The 20985-nt window shown below is 43.3% G+C and overlaps 1 protein-coding gene across 8 annotated transcripts in view; it reads left to right on the top strand.

The window, feature by feature from the left end:
• The window catches only part of pou2f1 (POU class 2 homeobox 1), an 85521-nt gene extending 67442 nt beyond the window's left edge, over positions 1–18079 (top strand). For 4 of the 8 annotated variants that reach the window (XM_012956956.3, XM_012956952.3, XM_012956954.3 and 1 more), the window contains 11 exons: positions 1678–1857; positions 2434–2560; positions 3473–3567; positions 5135–5308; positions 6152–6293; positions 6705–6856; positions 9856–10035; positions 12458–12566; positions 14018–14360; positions 14612–14700; positions 15379–18079. In XM_012956956.3, coding sequence (XP_012812410.1) covers positions 1678–1857; positions 2434–2560; positions 3473–3567; positions 5135–5308; positions 6152–6293; positions 6705–6856; positions 9856–10035; positions 12458–12566; positions 14018–14360; positions 14612–14700; positions 15379–15683 — 1896 coding nt within the window. In that variant the 3' untranslated portion in view covers positions 15684–18079. 8 annotated transcript variants of the gene reach the window in all.
• Positions 18080–20985: the final 2906 nt, after the last annotated feature.

The following is a 20985-nucleotide window of genomic DNA, read 5'->3' as shown; positions in this document are numbered from 1 at the left end:
TACCCGCAGCCCTCAGGTACCTGACCCACTGCAGGACTCCTTGGGAACGATGCTTCTCTGTCTAATGGCAGATCTGTCAGTCCAGAACCAGCAGTTAATGAGAGCTTTATTAGTAGGACTGGTAGTACTTTATGTCCCAATTGGTTAGTGCTCCCTGCCTGGCGGCGGCCACCGCTTTTAATATTCTCTGAAACTGGCACAGCCGGCATTCCCTATAATCTACTCCCATGAATTTCCTTCCCCACGCACGCCAGCAAGAGGCTAACAACCTGAGCGCCCAACCATGCTATTTTCTCTATTTTGACTTTTATGAGTAATGTAGAATTATACATATTTTCCATGCACTTGAGCAGCACACTTGTCTCTTTAGACCGTACAGAGGAAGGAGCTTGAATAGCCCGGTGAGTCGCGCCATCGCGTGTTCCTATTTCTTATTCAGAATAATGACTGGGTTGGGAGCGCCTTTGCATTTATCCATATACTTTTCCTTGCTGCGAGATTCCTGCACGGCAGACTCTGTATCTAATAGCCGCCTGCGTTCTCGAAAGCCGGAAGGAAATGCAATGGACTCTGTATGCTGGAAATGGACAGCAGCACAGCTTCCCCCCCTTGTGCAGGAGTAGGTTGCTGGGAGTTGTAGTTCTGCAAAACCAGGAGTGCTTTTACCCCTTGTTATGCAATAATGTAAATTAGGTACTGAGCTGAATGTTCACTGGCTGATATCTGGGCCAGCTGACCAAACTGATGCCAAAACAATGGCCGACTTCTTATCTAGTTGTGACTGGACTGGATTTCAAATCCTGTTGGATTAGGACTTCATGAGGCCCCTGGATGTCCCCTGCATGCCCATTCCCCAATGTGATCCAATAGAGTCCCCCAATGTGGCCAAAGAGTCAAACAATAATAATATCATCAGCCAGATATGGCCCCCATGTGGATAGTCAGATTGACTAAAGGCCTACTGGTTGCAAAACAAGCAGATTTAAAGGGGTGGTTCACCTTCAGTATGTTATAGAATGTCCTATTCCTTGCAACTTTACAGTTGGTCTTCACTGTTTTCGTTTTTGCATTATTTGCCTTCATCTTCTACATCTTTGCAGCTTTTAAGTGGGGGTCATTGACCCCGGCAGCCGAAAAGCTATTGGTGTGTGAACTACATTTTATTCTCCATCTTTTTATTCAGTCCCTCTATTATTCATATTCCAGTCTCTCATTCAAAGCACTGCTTTGTTGCCAAGGTAAACAGGACCCTAGCAACCAGAAAGCTACTGAAATTCCAAACTGGAGAGTTCCTGAACAAAAAGCTAAATGATGAATACTCAAAAAATGAAAACCAATTGCAAGGTGCCTCAGAATGCCAATGTCTAGGTCTGTATGGACTGCACAGTAGCCTTGCAATACGTAGCCGGGAGTAGCTTCCTTTTCTGCAATAAATATATAAGTGTGGTGAGTTCTGTACATTGTGAGACACTTGTTCATGTTGGGATATGCCACAGCTACCTCTTGGTGGTGCTTTTATTAAATGAAGAAATAAAAGTTGTGTGCCAGATGCAGCACTTGGCTCAATGTTATCCCTACACCTGCTGTGCATAAAATCTGATTATATACATAACCTTTGCCTCTCATACCCCCCATGGGCCGCCGGCCTCTCATCCTTATGCTCTTTGTGTATTGCAGCTCACACTGACGCCGGCCCAACAGCAGCTGCTACTACAGCAGGCCCAGGCCCAACTACTCGCAGCCGCGGTGCAGCATTCTGCCAGCCAGCAACACAGCGCCGCCGGTGCCACCATCTCCGCCTCTGCCGCCACTCCAATGACACAGATTCCCCTGTCTCAACCAATACAGATTGCACAGGTATGGAACCAGAGAAGTGTGGGGATCCTTTGTTTGTATGATGCACTTCCCCACAATCTTTATTGGTCTAAATCAGTGATCCCCAACCAGTGGCTCGGGGACAACAGGTTGCTGACCAACCCCTTGGATGTTGCTCCCAGAGGCCTCAAACCAGGTGCTTATTTTTGAATTTGTGGATTTTGGACAAGTTTTGGTTGCATAAAAACCAGGTGTACTGACAAACAGAGCCTCATGTAGGTTGCCAGTCCTACCAAGTGGCCAATCATAGCTCTTATTTTGGCACCTCTGGAGCTTTTTTTCATGCTTGTGTTGCTCCCCAACACTTTTTTCTTTTGGATGTTGCTCACAGGTATAAAAGGTTGGGGACCTTTGGTCTAAATTGTCTTATTTTCTTTCCAGTTTTCTAAAACTAACATTTTAATATTACATTTCATTCTTGTGCTTCCTGGTAGGCTGTTGGTGAGCCTGGCAGTATAACTTCTGAACAGTTTGTATAAGTTGCTCAGCAGCAGTTGCCCTTTATTTCCATGCCAAATTCACCTTTGAGTCAATGTATGGCTGTTTTTGTATTCACAGGATCTACAGCAGCTGCAGCAGCTTCAGCAACAAAATCTTAACTTGCAGCAATTTGTGTTGGTGCATCCAACCACCAACCTGCCGCCAGCGCAATTCATCATCTCACAGACGCCGCAGGGGCAGCAAGGTAAGTGGAAGCCCTGGAACCTTCCTAAGGAGAACTACTACATTCTTATTTTTAAATGTGGTGGACTAGAGCCAGAGGAGCTAGAGCTATCTCTTTGGGCATTGTACCAGTACTAGATATGGGCAACCTTCTTGTCTTGTATTGACATAAACAACCATAAAGAACAAGTGAAAGCGGTTTGGTTAATATGTTGCTGACTCTACTGGACCAGCAAAAGCTGACTGGTTGCTATCTTCTGGTCCAATACAGTTAGAATGATAAAGTTGTTTGGTGTGTTCGGTTGTCTGTAGGCTGGGAACCCAGAGAAACCAGGAAGCTCCATGGGAAATCCAACTTGCCTTCAGGCACACAAATCATTTGAGAAAGGAGAGAACCAAATGGAAGCCTGTCTAGCTATAAAACTTCAAAAGCAATGACCCAAATACAACTGCGTTGGGTCCGTTTTGTACCATTAATCCACTGGTTTCTGTTGATTGGGAAGCAACAAACCAGTCAGTAGTTGGCTTCTTCTGGTCCAATACAGTTAGAATAACAAAGTTGTTTGCTTTCTGTTGGTTTTGAAACCCACAGGAAACAACTTTTTTTAACTGTACTGGAGCAGAAGAAGCCAACTACTGACTGGTTGGTTGCTTCCCAACCAACAGGAACCTGCTGATTAATGGTACAAAACGGACCCAAACCAGTTGTATGTGTCATTGCTTTTTAAGTTCTATAGCTAGACTGGCTTCCATTTGGTACAAAACAGACCCAAACCAGTTGTATTTGGGTTTCCATTTGGTTATCTCCTTTCTCAAATGATTTGTGTGCCTGAAGGCAAGTTGGATTTCCCACGGAGCTTCGCTGTGCAGACAGAATGGAGGGGCTGATCGGTTGTAGAAATTGGCTTTCACTTTGTTTCTCTTTCCCTCCTAGGCCTCCTGCAGGCGCAGAATCTCTTAACTCAACTACCTCAGCAAAGCCAAGCCAACCTCCTGCAGTCTCAGCCAAGCATCACCCTCACCTCACAGGTCAGCTCCCCTCACCATGCCCCTTCATCTTTCCATCGGAAGTAATGTGCTATGTCTCCATAGCGGATGTTCTGTTTGACGGAGGCCCAGAATGCTGTGCAGGGCTCATTAAGGCATCTTCAGCTCGCTATGATAGAATGGAACATCTTACCAATTAATGTAACCAACTGAAAGTGCCTCCTGCCGGTTCCACCTCTAGCGGAATTTCTTAATGACCCCTGTTCCAGTTCGGAGTTTCAGTCTCTGCTGCCATCTTGGCTACATATTGGTTTTAGGGGAGAGTCACATCCTGAGAAGCTTATTAATAGAAATTAATTGTATTTAGAATGCTTATAGCAGGCTAACTCCTATAAACCTATTTGTTGCTTGGCATAAGTGGCGTGTCGGTAACCCACAGAGCTGACTTTATTATATAAAGCTAAATACAAACAATGCTGATTTCATGGAGGAGACACATTAGACCTGCCCCTAAGGGAACGGTGCTTATTGGTCATTAGTCTCTGGACTCTTATGAGAAATAGTGTGCCCTAGGTATACACATGCACCATCAGTTGCTAGGCTACGTGTTTATAACTTTTAGTATGTTATAGAATGGCCAATTCCTATCAATTTTGCAGTTGGTCTTCATTATTTATTCTTTATAGTTTTTAAATTATTTGCGTTCCTCTTCTGCCACTTTCCAGCTTTCAAATAGGGGTCACTGACCCCGGCCAGAAAAAAAACGATTGCTCTGTGAGGCTACAGTTTTATTGTTATAGTTTTTTTTTTTTTTTTAATTACTTATCTACCTATTCAGTCTTTCTACAACACTTATCTCAGTCTCTTATTGAAACCACTGCCTGATTGCTAGGGAAAATAAGGCCCTAGCAACCATATAGTTGCTGAGATACCAAACTGGAGAGCTGCTGAACAAAAAGCTGTTATGTACAGGTATGGGATTCGTTATCCAGAAACCGGATATCCAGAAAGCTCAGAATTACAGAAAGCCTGTACTTGATCCCAACTAATATATAATTACCCCTTATTGGGGCAGAACAGCCCTATTGGGTTTATTTCATGGTTAAATGATTCCCTTTTCTCTGTAATAATAAAACAGTACCTGTACTTGATCCCAACTAAGATATAATTACCCCTTATTGGGGCAGAACAGCCCTATTGGGTTTATTTAATGGTTAAATGATTCCCTTTTCTCTGTAATAATAAAACAGTACCTGTAATTGATCCCAACTAAGATATAAATAATCATTACTGGATGCAAAATAATCCTATTAGGTTTAATTAATGTTTTATAAATTTTTTTAGTAGACTTAGGGTAGTAGATCCAAATTACGGAAAGACCCCAAATCCGGAATACCCTTGGTCACGAGCATTCTGGATAACGGGTCCTATACCTGTATGAGGTTTCTGTGATACCCCCCCACAGCTGACAGAACCATTACCTCTGTTGAGCCAAACTGACCTTGTGTATTCAATTTACTTCTGCTTCCTGGTTGCTAGGGTCAATAATCATGGCAATCAGAACTGTTTTTGCCTGCTCATCGCTCATACACTATTTTCGCCCTCACAGCCAGCAACCCCCACGCGCACAATAGCTGCGACCCCTGTACAGCAACTTCCACAGAGCCAGACAACACCAAAGCGAATCGACACCCCAAGCCTGGAGGAGCCCAGCGACCTTGAGGAGCTTGAGCAGTTTGCCAAGACGTTTAAACAAAGACGCATCAAACTCGGATTCACTCAGGTGACTGACGAAATGGGACAACGGTGGGGAAAATGCCCCCGGCTGAACAAACCCCCCCCCCCCCCCCCCCCCGTCTGGCAGAATGTCATAGGGTAACTCAGGCGCATATATGGCGCCCCCCACTTTAACAGCCTCTGTATTTTTCTCAGCAGGGGCTTTGCTCTTACCAGCGCGCCAAGCGCGTTCTCTGCCCCCAGATGCAGCACTGTAGGTGTAAAGGTTAATACACTTAAAAGGCGCTCTGCAGTATGTAACCTTTCCAGTCCTAATTACGCAATTTCAGTGATTGGAAGTGGTGCGAATTCAAGATAAATGTCTCGTCCGCTCGCAGCCTGGAAAGGGTTTAATGCCGGGGCTGGAAACGGCCGCTTTCCTCGTTAACTCAGCACCACCAAGTGGTAAAACTGCTTTACATACGAAGCATCCGTGCAAATGTCCCTGTGTGGATCTGCATAGTCATACATCTGCCGGGGTACAGAAAATGTTTAATTATGGCTGAAATAATAATCCGATTATAATGCATTTGCCTTTTGTAGTTTGCGTCCAATTTCATTTTGATTTATACATGAGTTTAAAGGATCCCTATCCTTTTTTCCCCATTTGTCTAATGTGAATAGATACTTTTTATGCTTTTATGAGGTTTTTATTGGATCAGTTGCAGATTCAGCCTTGTCCAAGCTGCCATTGTCTGGCTTATGTTCCATAGCCCCCTCCTGTTATGTTACAGCCATCATAGCACTGGCAGGCTCTAGATGTGAGGGAGCTTTGTTCCCCAATGTTTATCTGTTTGTGTTAAGATTCTCGATACACCTTTGTGTAACTTACCTCTCTTTCTCTCCCTAGGGTGATGTGGGGCTTGCTATGGGCAAACTCTATGGCAATGACTTCAGCCAAACTACTATCTCCCGCTTCGAAGCCTTGAACCTTAGCTTTAAAAATATGTGCAAGTTAAAGCCTCTTCTGGAAAAGTGGCTCAATGACGCCGGTGAGTGTAAATTCCGAGGGTTACACATGCTCCGACCTGTCTGGTTGCTAGGGTAGGAGGGAACCTAACAACCAGATGACCATTTAAACTACAAACTGCAGGGATGCACAAACCCCAAAAACTAAACCCCATACAAGATACATTTTCTAGGTATGTGTTGCTAGGAAATGCACATCTCCCAACCAGACAATGGCAGAGAAACTATATAATTTGCCCCCCAGTGCGACCATGTTTGTGCACCTCTACTGGAGTGCGAGGCCCCCCCCCCCCCCCCGTATGGAGTGCGGGCCCCCCCTGTATGGAGTTGGTTCTGAATCAAGACAATCTGCTCCATAGTTTAACAGTTGTACTTCCCCTTTAAACCATGTACTGCCTGATCACACTCTGGCCTTTCTTTTTTTCCTTTGTGAGTTTTAGAAAACATAACGTCTGACTCTTCCCTGAGCAACCAAAGTGTTCTGAACTCGCCAGGACATGGGATGGAAGGGCTGAATCGCAGGAGGAAGAAACGCACCAGCATAGAGACCAACATACGAGTGGCCTTAGAGAAGAGTTTCCTGGAGGTCAGTGCTCCTAGCCCTTCATCCTCCATTCAGCCCGGCATTGTGTGATTCCCTCCCCATAACCACTGAGTTACTAAATGCTTTGTTAGGGGTTGCTCTCATAATAGCTACACTTTAGTGCAACAGGAACACAGAAGGAAAGGGTTCAACACTAAGCAATAATCATTTTATTTTTATATCACTGGGAATTCTGGTAACTCTGGTAACTTGCTATTATCCTTTACTATTACTATCACTATTATCCATTACTATTGCTATCGCTATTATCCTTCCTATTGCTATTGCTATTATCCTTACTATCGCTATTACCCTTACTATTACTATCGCTATTACCCTAAAGGTGGCCATACACGGGCCGACTATAGCTGCCGATATCGGTCCCTTGGACCGATTCGGCAGCTAATCGGCCCGTGTATGGGGAGAGCAGAGCGGCCTGGCCGACCGATATCTGGCCTGAAATTGGCCAGATCTCGATCGGCCAGGTTAGAAAATCTGGTCGGATCGGGGACCGCATCGGCTCGTTGATGCGGTCCCCGATCCGACTGCCCCATTGCCGCTCACATAATCCGATCGTCTGGCCCCAGGGCCAAACGATCGGATTATTATTTTTTTTACCTAAATGGTCCCCGATATCGCCCACCCGTAGGTGGGGATATCGGGGGAAGATCCGCTCGCTTGGCGACATCGCCAAGCGAGCGGATCTGCTCATGTATGGCCACCTTTACTATTACTATCGCTATTACCCATACTTATTGCTTTTATTATTATTAGTAGTAGTATTGCTATTGTCATTTTTACTATTACTGTTATTATTTTTATTATGATTATTATATATACTGTAACACAGGACTGTATGCATGACATGGCATTGTTTTGCTTCACCACTGATTTGTACAGGTATGGGACATGTTATGTGGAAAACTGTTATCCAGAAAGTTCGGAATTATGGGAAGGCCATCTCCCATAGATTCCATTATAACAAAATAATTCTAATTTTTATAAATAATCTAATTTATACTTACTGGAGTAAAAACAGTCCTATTGGGTTTGATTAACGTTTAAATGATTTTCAGTTGACTTAAGGTAAGGAGATCCAAATTACGGAAAGACCCCTTATCTGGAAATCCCCAGGCCCTGAGCATTGTAGATAACAGGCTTCATACCTGTATTTTCAAACCAATAAAAAAAATATAATAAAAAAAAAAAAAGACATAGAGCTTAGACATATCTGTGATATAAAGACTATCTAGTAAAGCTGTTCATTTTTTTTTGCCAACCGTGGCGTAACTGGGCTGAACAGCTGAGGGGAATGTTCTTTAATTATTTCTGGTGCAGGGAATCCTGTAGTAAATACACTTCATTGCCCAGATCCCAGCAAGTATTTTGTCCAATGAATGCTGCCTGAAACCAGATCACTAGAATGTTCTCAGCTGTAGCCAATCGGTGCATTAGAACAGTGTTCTAGACCAACCTGTAGCCAATCAAAGCATGAGAACATCAACAGGGCCACAGCAGCTAGTACTACTAAAGATTACAGCATTAATTGGACCAACTACCAGCTTCTAGCAACAGCAACCAAATGTGATTAAATGTAACATACTCAAATGGGGTTATGCAATAAAAAGCAATAACCCATAGCAACCAATCAGCAGGTAGAATTTGCTAGTCACCTTTTTAAAAGAAAAAATCTTATTGGTTGCTATGGGTTACTGCTACCGGGCAAAGTTTAGTGCTTTTTACTACACATGGGGGTTCACCCTGTTCAGATGGGGTATTTGCCATTGTGCTGTTTGAAAGCAAGCACTTTATTGGTTGCTATGGGTTATTAAGCCTGGGGCAGTTATTGTGTTACTCCGTTCATATATCTCATTTTATACATTTATTTTATAAATTCTGCCCTCCATTATTCCTCTCCTCTGTCTCTCCCACAAAGCAAATGTTATTTTTCCATGTTCCAGGCTGAGCGCATCCAATCCTTATTAATCTGTCTCCGGTTTAACATCCATTTGTCACTCATTTCCATATGAAAGTAATGCCGAACCCATTCACTTTCATTTACTTAAATTAGTGCAGCCACTGACTCCCCAATTGTCTGGCCCTCGCTCAGCGCTAATAATACTGCCATTTTGTGTTTAAAGGGGAAGTTTGCCTAAAATAACTTGAAGACAGTGGGTCAACATTGCTGTTAGTATTCTCTGTTAGATTCATTGTCCTCCTCCAGTTATAAAGTTTTATTATAACAGAGAAAAGGGAATCATTTAACCATGAAATAAACCCAATAGGGCTGTTCTGCCCCAATAAGGGGTAATTATATCTTAGTTGGGATCAAGTACAGGTACTGTTTTATTATTACAGAGAAAAGGGAATCATTTAACCATTAAATAAACCCAATAGGGCTGTTCTGCCCCAATAAGGGGTAATTATATCTTAGTTGGGATCAAGTACAGGTACTGTTTTATTATTACAGAGAAAAGGGAATCATTTAACCATTAAATAAACCCAATAGGGCTGTTCTGCCCCAATAAGGGGTAATTATATCTTAGTTGGGATCAAGTACAGGTACTGTTTTATTATTACAGAGAAAAGGGAATCATTTAACCATTAAACCCAATAGGGCTGTTCTGCCCCCAATAAGGGGTAATTATATCTTAGTACCTGTGTTTGATCCCAACTAAGATATAATTACCCCTTATTGGGGGCAGAACAGCCCTATTGGGTTTATTTAATGGTTAAATGATTCCCTTTTCTCTGTAATAATAAAACAGTACCTGTACTTGATCCCAACTGTTTTATTATTACAGAGAAAAAGGAAATAATTTTTAAAATTTTAAAGAATTTGATTAAAATGGAATCTATGGGAGATGGCCTTCCCATAATTCAGTGCTTTCTGGATAACGGGTCCCATACCTGTATAATATCCTTTTACAGCTGTTAAAATAATAAATGCAGTAATGGAGACCTTACCAGTAGCGATATTCACACTGACCCATTGTTGGCAGAACCAAAAGCCTACCTCGGAGGAGATCACCATGATCGCAGACCAGCTGAACATGGAGAAAGAAGTGATCCGTGTCTGGTTCTGCAACCGGCGCCAGAAAGAGAAACGGATAAACCCCCCGAGCAGCGGTGGATCCAGCAGTTCTCCCATTAAATCACTGTTCTCCAGTGCAAATCCGCTGGTAAGGAAACATGTGGGTGGGGTGGGTGCTGGTTTTGTCTTTCCAGATCATTTACCCAGCAAAGTGTATTACCCTGGGAACTAGTTATTCCCTGTTTTTCATATAGGGAATAAAGTGCCCCCTATTGTAACATATAGGGATATTATAAGCCCCCGAGGAGTTCCTTATAATATATAGTGAATAAAGTGCCCCCTATTGTAACATATAGGGATATTATAAGCCCCCGAGCAGTTCCTTATAATATATAGTGAATAAAGTGCCCCCTATTGTAACATATAGGGATATTCTAAGTCACCGAGGAGTTCCTTATAATATATAGTGAATAAAGTGCCCCCTATTGTAACATATAGGGATATTATAAGCCCCCGAGGAGTTCCTTTTAATATATAGTGAATAAAGTACCCCCTATTGTAACATATAGGGATATTATAAGCCCCCGAGGAGTTCCTTATAATATATAGTGAATAAAGTGCCCCCTATTGTAACATATAGGGATATTATAAGCCCCCGAGGAGTTCCTTTTAATATATAGTGAATAAAGTACCCCCTATTGTAACATATAGGGATATTATAAGCCCCCGAGGAGTTCCTTATAATATATAGTGAATAAAGTGCCCCCTATTGTAACATATAGGAATATTATAAGCCCCCGAGGAGTTCCTTATAATATATAGTGAATAAAGTGCCCCCTATTGTAACATATAGGGATATTATAAGCCCCCGAGGAGTTCCTTATAATATATAGTGAATAAAGTGCCCCCTATTGTAACATATAGGAATATTATAAGCCCCCGAGGAGTTCCTTATAATATATAGTGAATAAAGTGCCCCCTATTGTAACATATAGGGATATTATAAGCCCCCGAGGAGTTCCTTTTAATATATAGTGAATAAAGTACCCCCTATTGTAACATATAGGGATATTATAAGCCCCCGAGGAGTTCCTTATAATATATAGTGAATAAAGTGCCCCCTATTGTAACATATAGGAATATTATAAGCCCCCGAGGAGTTCCTTATAATATATAGTGAATAAAGTACCCCCTATTGAAAGAGAAACGGATAAACCCCCCGAGCAGCGGTGGATCCAGCAGTTCTCCCATTAAATCACTGTTCTCCAGTGCAAATCCGCTGGTAAGGAAACATGTGGGTGGGGTGGGTGCTGATTTTGTCTTTCCAGATCATTTACCCAGCAAAGTGTATTACCCTGGGAACTAGTTATTCCCTGTTTTTCATATAGGGAATAAAGTACCCCCTATTGTAACATAGGGATATTATAAGTCACTGAGGAGTTCCTTATAATATCCCTATATGTTACAATAGGGAGCACTTTATTCACTATATATTATAAGGAACTCCTCGGGGGCTTATAATATCCCTATATGTTACAATAGGGGGCACTTGATTCACTATATATTATAAGGAACTCCTCGGGGGCTTATAATATCCCTATATGTTACAATAGGGGGCACTTTATTCACTATATATTATAAGGAACTCCTCGGGGGCTTATAATATATAGTGAATAAAGTGCCCCCTATTGTAACATATAGGGATATTATAAGCCCCCGAGGAGTTCCTTATAATATATAGTGAATAAAGTGCCCCTATTGTAACATATAGGGATATTATAAGCCCCCGAGGAGTTCCTTATAATATATAGTGAATAAAGTGCCCCTATTGTAACATATAGGGATATTATAAGCCCCCGAGGAGTTCCTTATAATATATAGTGAATAAAGTGCCCCTATTGTAACATATAGGGATATTATAAGCCCCCGAGGAGTTCCTTATAATATATAGTGAATAAAGTACCCCCTATTGTAACATATAGGGATATTATAAGACACAGAGGAGTTCCATGACCATATAAAGGGTATATACAGGTCCGAGGTGACTTCTAATATCCTCATATTTTACAACAGAGGGGACTTTATTAAATATAATATACAGGTTTCAGTGAGTCATGTGACAGAAATGACATCACTAAACTTCGATTATAACTGATGACATCACTAAGCACCGTTTATAAGGATGTCCTTTACAGTTTGGTCCCATAGGGAAGTAACCAAACTGTATGTATGGATGGATGATTTGAGATGGAAAGTAGTTTCAGGACAGTGTTGTTTATTGGGTACACTGGGGCTTATTTATAAACACAGGGCACAATTGCTCCTGGGCAGTAACCCATAGCAACCAATCAGTGATTTTTTTGAGCCCGCTGCAAGTAGAACTATGAAATCAAACATCTGTTTGATTGCCATGGGTAACTGCCCAGGTGCAAATTTGCCCAGTGTTTATAAATTACCCCCATAATACAACATATATGGACCAGGTGGGCAGCAATGTGTTGTATGTTTGTTGAATTTATGTTTTTGTGTCTGCTGGCCCTTGTGCTGACCATCTGATCTTTCGTTTGAAGGTGGCCACTACCCCGAGCCTAGTGACCAGTAGTACAGCAACCACACTGACTGTAAACCCAGTGCTCCCGCTTACAAGTGCTGCTGCTATAACCAGCTTTCCTGTCCCAGGTAAGATCCTTTTGAGCCGAGGTGCACAGTAGGTAGGTCTTCAGTGGCTTGTTAGTAGATCTCAAGACTGGAGCACAGATAGGCGGATATTAGCAGTTTTAGACTGCTAAAAGTGATGTGCAGGTGAGTTTCAGAACCAAGTCTTCTATCTGCACGGACTTAAATGAGCCTTGCTTCCAGCTTCTGTTATTTATAGGCACTTGCCTTCCTGGCCCCGCCCTCTCAGTGACATCATAGTCTGGGCTGGCTTAGGCCTATTAATAGAGAGGGAGCTGCAGGCCAGTTCGGGCGTGGGTTTAGGAGGGGGCGGCTATGGTCGACCCGCACATCACTAACTGCTAACATTAGGGTTTTAGCACAGATCTAGCTGTCTCTTATGGTTACTGACTTTCAGAAATAGGTGTTGAGCCAAAAGATTGGTATTAGCAGTCTACAAACAAATAAATAAGGTTGAGGAGACTGCCTCATACAGACAAAAGCAAACAAAAGGAATTCTGGGAATGAATTCCAAACTCTTAAAAAAAAATCCCATTTACATGGGTTTATCCTATAGGCTACAGCTCACCCACTGGGTTTAAAGCAGAAGCCAGGATAATAGCAGTCTAAAACTCCTAATATTCCAGAAACAGCTAAAAATAATTAGTTGGGCAAAAGAGCTAATGGTCTAAATAAAGGACAATTTAGATTCACAATAAAATAAGTGGAGGTGTAAATGCCCCCCATAGATCAGTATTGTAGATTGTGTTTGTAATTGGAGACTCCTCTGTCCCAAGAGACCACCGTAGCGGGGATAGTGTGCGCGTTTTTCATCACTGATCCATAATTTATAGAAATCCTTATCACATAGCAAGGCAAGCCTGGTTTTAACTTGAAATGCATCCAATTTCTTTCCCACGTTGTGCAGCTGCAAAGGGAATGTTGTTTGCTGTGCGGCACGGGGGGGATTTACTGCCGCTGGATTGCTGTGTATCATATAAAGAGCAGGTATTCCTTAGCTCAGCTGTTTCCCTATCGTACCCGCACAGCCAGCACCGCTCTGTACCCTACAGACAGCCTCATACACACTCGGCACACTGCTGCAGCATAGTTGGGGCGGCCAATCAAAGCCCCTAGTTTACCTTTTAAGCCAGTAAGCTTTTTTTTTTTAATTTCAATGTTTATTTCATTCATTGAAATAAAAAACACTCTGCTCTGGGGAATGGAGTGCAGCATGGTATCCTTGTTGTGTATGTAAGTGTTCTTACTAAAGGCCAACAAACACCCCAGCCAAACAATCTGGTTGTTGGGGACCCCTTTACAAATCCCAATGTACAGTAACATATTGCTGTATTTCATTTCATACCGTTACCTAGCGTTCTGGCATTATGGGTAACTGGGGGGGGGGACCGTAGGAGTGAGTAGCATAAAGCACAGGTTGAGCATTTTAATCAAAGCCCTGTGTATCTATTTAGGCACAACAGGAACTTCCTCGGCCAACACAGCAACTGTGATCTCAACGGCGCCCCCTGTATCCTCTGTCCTGACGTCTCCATCTCTAAGTCCTTCCCCCTCGGCTACTGCGGCAACATCGGAAGCGTCCACAGCCAGCGGGACGAGCACGACGCACACCACATCCACTCCATTGACCTCTCCATTAAGCACTGGCCAAGTCATGGTGACTGCATCCGGAATCCACACGGCGGCTACAGCACTACAGGGCGCAGCACAGTTGCCTACCAGTGCAAGTCTTGCTGCCATGGCTGCTGCGGCAGGACTGAACCCAGGGCTTATGGCGCCCTCACAGTTTGCCGCTGGGTAAGTGTTCCACAGAAGGCAACCACAGCCCTCATGATGCCTAGGGCAACGTTGCTTTTTCTATTTAGGTGATACCTGAGCTACAGATGGAGCAATCTCACAGTACAGCCTCCATAAGGGAACAGTGTAAACAATATAAGTAGAGCGGCATAGTGGGCCCCCTAAAGATAAAGTTTGCTCCATCTCTAGCTATAGGCTGTATTGTGTACAGTAACATTCTAACTCTATTGGTCTCTCTTTTTATTTCCCAGAGGTGCCTTATTTAGCCTCAATCCAGGTGCCCTGGGGAGTGCCCTTAGCCCTGCTCTCATGAGTAACAGTACACTGGCAACAATTCAAGGTAGGTTGTGCAGTTCTCCTGTCTGTGTCTGAATGTGTAATGTTAGTTGTTTGCTTTATGGCTGAGATTCTAGCTATCTGTATAACAGAGCATTCTGTCACAGTGGCACAGATCCTATCTGATCCCCCCCATTGTAAGCAGCAGTCCTGCCCTGCTTTATGGCTGAGATTCTAGCTATCTGTATAACAGAGCATTCTGTCACAGTGGCACAGATCCTATCTGATCCCCCTATTGTAAGCAGCAGTCCTGCCCTGCTTTATGGCTGAGATTCTAGCTATCTGTATAACAGAGCATTCTGTCACAGTGGCACAGATCCTATCTGATCCCCCCATTGTAAGCAGCAGTCCTGCCCTGCTTTATGGCTGAGATTCTAGCTATCTGTATAACAGAGCATTCTGTCACAGTGGCACAGATCCTATCTGATCCCCCCATTGTAAGCAGCAGTTCTGCCCTGCTTTATGGCTGAGATTCTAGCTATCTGTATAACAGAGCATTCTGTCACAGTGGCACAGATCCTATCTGATCCCCCCCATTGTAAGCAGCAGTCCTGCCCTGCTTTATGGCTGAGATTCTAGCTATCTGTATAACAGAGCATTCTGTCACAGTGGCACAGATCCTATCTGATCCCCCCCATCGTTTTGCAAAGGATGACCCTGTTTTCTGCTTGTTTCTCTCTAGCTCTTGCATCTAGTGGATCTCTTCCAATAACATCACTGGATGCTACTGGGAACTTGGTCTTTGCCAACGCTGGAGGGACCCCTAACATTGTGACTGCCCCTTTATTCCTCAATCCTCAGAACCTTTCTCTACTCACCAGCAACCCCGTTAGCTTGGTCTCTGCAGCCTCCACTGGGGTTACTGGCCCCATCACAAGCCTTCATGCCACCACCTCTTCGGTCGATTCCGTCCAGAACACACTATTTACCGTGGCCTCTGCCAGCGGAGCTGCTTCCACCACAACATCAGCCTCCAAGGCACAATGAGTTTTGGTGGGGGGGCGGGACATGGGCATGCAAACCAGACCATGGTAGCATTGTCGCTTACTGGTAGCGATCAACTACAATAATAAAAAAAACACACAATCGGATTTGCCCGCCTCTCGGAAGCGTTGCAAGCGAAACTGGGGCGGCGGGAAGGAAAACGTAAACACGTGAACAAATAACGGACGGACACTTTGCCTAATTTTATAATAAACTTTCTCTTTTCGGGATGACAACTGATCGGAGAGCTTTCTAACCAAAAATGTAAAAAAAAAAAATCAAAATGGAAAAAAAAAAACAAAAACAAAAGGAAAAAAAAATAAAAAGTCAAAGGACTACTTCTCATTTCCAGCAGTCACGCGGACGCGCAAGGTTGGTTATCGGAAATCAGACATAAGAAGGGGAATACGATTTGTGCGACTTTTTTTATTTTCCTTTTTTTATTATTATGGTTTTTTGTACGGGTCTGTTGTACAGACCTTTTTATGTCATTGCAAGGTGTTTATAGTCATATCAAAGTGTCGGGGGTTCCTTGGTAACTGGTACAACTAAAGGCAGGCCTGTTATTACTGGTTTCTTTTCTCTTCCTACTTCCCGGGCCCATTTGTTTCCCTCCCACAGGTTTAGACTTCATGGTGCCGAGCTGGACTTCTGTCCCAGAGAACCCGCCCCATCGATCTCTGCCTTTTCCTTAGGTTCTGGGAGTTGTTGCTTGTAGCTTTTTAATTATTTCTAGCACCTTACACTGAAGGTTGAGCCAAGAGACTGCACAGACACCCACTGGCAGGACGAGGTGGCAAAGGCGTCTCTACTTGGGCAGTTGGTGCATTGGCCAACCTGTAGTTAAGCAGAGGAACCTCTACTGTTAGTGGGCAGTCGTTGGACTGGGTGGCCCATGCTGCAAATGATGTGTGCAAAGTCATCAGAGAAAAACAAGGACTTGAGTCACTGATAGGTTTAACCGCTTGCATATCAACTACATCTCCCAGCATCCTCCAAAAAGCATTGGGTTAACTTCTCCAAGTAGACTAAAATGTATGGGTTTTATGAAGTGCTGTATAAACGTTGGCACTGAGTAATAAGGGGTAATAATTTGTTTGGAAGATGCTCACCATACCCAAGTTACCTGTATTCTCTTCTGTCTCAGAAGAGTTTTTGGGACTTCCAATACCTGGACATGCATGAAGCACCCAAGTTGGCTCATTTTGAAATGAACGAGCCAACATTTGGTCCATGCCTGGCCCTTCTTTGATTTTATCTTGGATTAAAATCCAAAATGACCCAAAACCACAAATTAGGATAGCTGGTGGCCCACCTTGATGAACTAATGGTCAGTGGTCGAGGTGATTGTGTTCTAATTGTCCTATTGACCACTTCATATCAGTAGAGTTTGAGTGTTATCACAAGGTCAGTGAGTGGGCTCAGTAGTTGACCAGGAAGTCCTTTATACTAAAATGTGATGTTTTTGTGATCTTCAACCTCCATCTGCTATATCTCCATGATGGGGACGAACCAGCTCCTTTGCACACATCATACAGTTTTGTGTTTCCGGTCTGATTTATTAAAAACGATGATTTTATAGGTCAGCAGAAACGGCAATAAGTTTGCAACCCGGGAGGAGCCAGGCCCATGTCTGGATGCTAAATCCCTCTGAGCTGGTACAAGGAATTGAAAGTGGTCTGCAACATTTCTTCTACTTCACCTTTTCTATACGAAACCAAAAAATAACCTAGTGATTGGTTGAAAGCAAACCCCAGACTGGATCACTGCAATGCAGTTCACCTTCATCTCCCAGTGGGGAACGTTTCTGCCGGCTAAACGGAGGCTGAGTTTTTTTCTTTGTTTTTTTGGACCTTTGTTCTCGAATGTTGATCCAAGGAAGGGGATGTTCCGACACTCCCGCTGGACAATAGGATTACGGTGCACTGAATTGGGTTCTCCTAAACTCATGGCGGAAACTTCTCCTCGTTTCTGGACTTCTAAACCCAACGTTCTCTCCGACGTCGTCTAACCCTACTTATCGTAGTGAACTGCAACCGGTAAAACTAACCCGTCTCGGTCACCTTGTACATGGAGTTTTGTTTTTGTTTCATTTTTAAATTTCTTTTTGTTTTTTCTTGATATATATAAATATATATAAATATATGAACCCCCCCTGTGCTGCTGGTGTAAAACCAGTTGGGCGGTCATCATGCTGGTCCTCCACCAGCGCAGAGGAAGGTTAACCAAGCTTGAACCAAAGTCAATTTCTAGCAAGCTGCTGTACTAATGGACTAGTTTGTGTGCAGTTCAGGCGCAGTGAGTGACTAAATAGATGCTACTGACAATTTCTTTATTATTTTTTTATTTTTCATTTGGTTGGGGGTATTAATGTTATATAAAACTTGCTGCTTGATTTACTTTTTTTTTTTTTGTTTTTCCTTAAACGTGTTACTTTTTTGGGGCAAACTCTAACTTGATGTTTTTTCTTCTCCCTTTGTGTAAATACGATGGTATAGGAGTCATTTCATTTCTGAGATCAGCCAACTTAGTATTTTTGTTTTTGCTTCCCCTTCAAACAAACTCATAGGAATACACCCCCCCCCCCCCCCCCCCCCCCCCCCCGTTTCGTTGATCGACCGTAAGGACCTAGATTAGGGCCTTCGGATATTGGGCAGTTATTGGCTGCACGGTGGACATCATCGATGAGGATATTGATACATTTTTGATGGTTTGCTGGATTAAAGTTGCGTAGGTTGTTGGTGACACTCCCACAAAATATACTAATCATTTGGAATCTCTTCTAGAATTAGAATTTTCCCTCTTTTATCTCCTATAGAAGACTGGACAGAACGTAGCTCTTTAACCTGGTGAGGATCGTGGTTTTATGTTTTATATTTGGAGTTCTTGTATAAACTGTAGGGAAGGTTGTTTTTTTGTTTAGAGAGATGTTGGCAAGGGAGAAGATCTAGAGAGAGGGCTGTGCTTGTTACCTTAGGTATATAGAGTTGGACTCCACAAGCTGAGAAGGAGGTAGGGAGGCACCAAATCCAGAGTTCGGTTCCAGATTCAGCCTTTGTCGTATGAATTCGACCGAATCAATGTTCCTGGCTGAACCATACCCTTCCACAAAAGTGGAAGCGCTTGGTTCTCTTTAACCGTTCCACTACCTTATTTGCATATGCAAATTAGGATTCGGTATTTGGCCGCATCTTTCATGAAGGTTCCGGGTTCAGCCGAATCCCTAAATAGTGGATTGTGTGTATCCCTAGAGCAGTGGTTCTCAACCTTCCTAATGCCGCAACCCTTTAATACAGTTGCTCACGTTGTGGTGACCCCCAACCATAAAATTATTCCTAAGTCCATCGGAAATATGTGTTTTCCAATGATCTTAGGCGACCCCTGTGAAAGGGTCATTCGACCCCCAAAGAGGCCCCGACCCACAGGTTGAGAACCGCTGCCCAAGAGGAAAGTGTTCATATGCACACAGGAAGGAATCTTGCCATAGTAAAGGTTATCTCTCTTAAATATGCCAAAGGCCCTCTGGGAATATTCATTTTGGTTTTAGCATAATCCTGGGCTGGTCCTAATTGGCTTGGCTGAACATACATGGTGATTGGTGGTACCACAGTGTGTGGCTTGGCTGAACATACATGGTGATTGGTGGTACAACAGTGTGAGGCTTGGCTGAACATACATGGTGATTGGTGGTACCACAGTGTGTGGCTTGGCTGAACATACATGGTGATTGGTGGTACAACAGTGTGTGGCTTGGCTGAACATACATGGTGATTGGTGGAACCACATTGTGTGGTTTGGCTGAACATACATGGTGATTGGTGGTACCGCAGTATCTTGGCTTGGCTGAACATACATGATGATTGGTGGTACCACAGTGTGTGGCTTGGCTGAACATACATGGTGATTGGTGGAACCACGGTGTGAGGCTTGGCTGAACATACATGGTGATTGGTGGAACCACGGTGTGAGGCTTGGCTGAACATACATGGTGATTGGTGGAACCACGGTGTGAGGCTTGGCTGAACATACATGGTGATTGGTGGAACCACGGTGTGAGGCTTGGCTGAATATACATGGTGATTGGTGGTATCACAGTGTGAGGCTTGGCTGAACATACATGGTGATTGGTGGTACCACAGTGTGTGGCTTGGCTGAATATACATGGTGATTGGTGGTATCACAGTGTGTGGCTTGGCTGAACATACATGGTGATTGGTGGTACCACAGTGTGTGGCTTGGCTGAATATACATGGTGATTGGTGGTACCACAGTGTGTGGCTTGGCTGAATATACATGGTGATTGGTGGTATCACAGTGTGTGGCTTGGCTGAACATACATGGTGATTGGTGGTACCGCAGTATCTTGGCTTGGCTGACCATACATGGTGATTGGTGGAACCACGGTGTGAGGCTTGGCTGACCATACATGGTGATTGGTGGAACCACGGTGTGAGGCTTGGCTGAATATACACTGCAGTGTTTTCCTACAGAAAGAGCCACTATAATAATTACAGTTGGCTATAAACCCAGTAAAGATTCACACAACTTATTAGCTTTAATTTCCCCTACACTTCCAACAGTCTTTATAGTTCATGGTGTAATACATTGAGGACTTTTTGTACAGGGTCAGTCTAATAAACCCTATTATCAACCATTATCAAAGGGCCACAACATAATTATTCCAACGGTGCACGTGGTGTAGTCTCTGTGTGCATTTCCAACTGAAGGTGAAGCCCCCAAACCCGCCATGATTTGCTCTCATGGAGACCTTCTGTCCCCTCCATATCCACAATAAACCAGATCTCCTGTAGCCCAATATGGGAACCCCCCCACCCCGATTGGCCTGTTTGGTACATTGCGAGCTTGCTGGGCCATTATATGAATCAAATGAAATTTTACCCACCAAACAAGGCGTTTTTTTTTTTTTATAAATCTGTATTTTTAAATTTTAATTTATATAATTTCTCCACTGACTTAATTCTGTCGAGTCAATGTTTTTTTATTCCGGAGAGTTTTAACCTAATCCCTTTGTCAGCATGAACTCTAAAGACCTGGCTTGGAAGTACCTACGATAATGATCTCCTTGCCAACACGTTCCGACTCCACTCGTTCCTGGCAGCTCCGTAGCATAACGAATGGTCCAGATGACTTTCTGGTCACCTTGTTTAAATACCTCGCCTCGGGTTGAAGTTCGTTTTTGAAACATTGTGGACAGAATTTTTATGTAGAAGTACAAAGTGTTTGGGTTTTTTGGCATGTTTTGTGCTTTTGTATTATCTTTTTCTTTTCTCTTTGTTTCTAAATT

This window comes from Xenopus tropicalis, chromosome 2, assembly GCF_000004195.4.
Source record: "Xenopus tropicalis strain Nigerian chromosome 2, UCB_Xtro_10.0, whole genome shotgun sequence".
Taxonomy (NCBI): domain Eukaryota; kingdom Metazoa; phylum Chordata; class Amphibia; order Anura; family Pipidae; genus Xenopus; species Xenopus tropicalis.
Note: the sequence above shows the minus strand (reverse complement) of the source record. Positions and strands in the feature narration are given on the sequence as shown.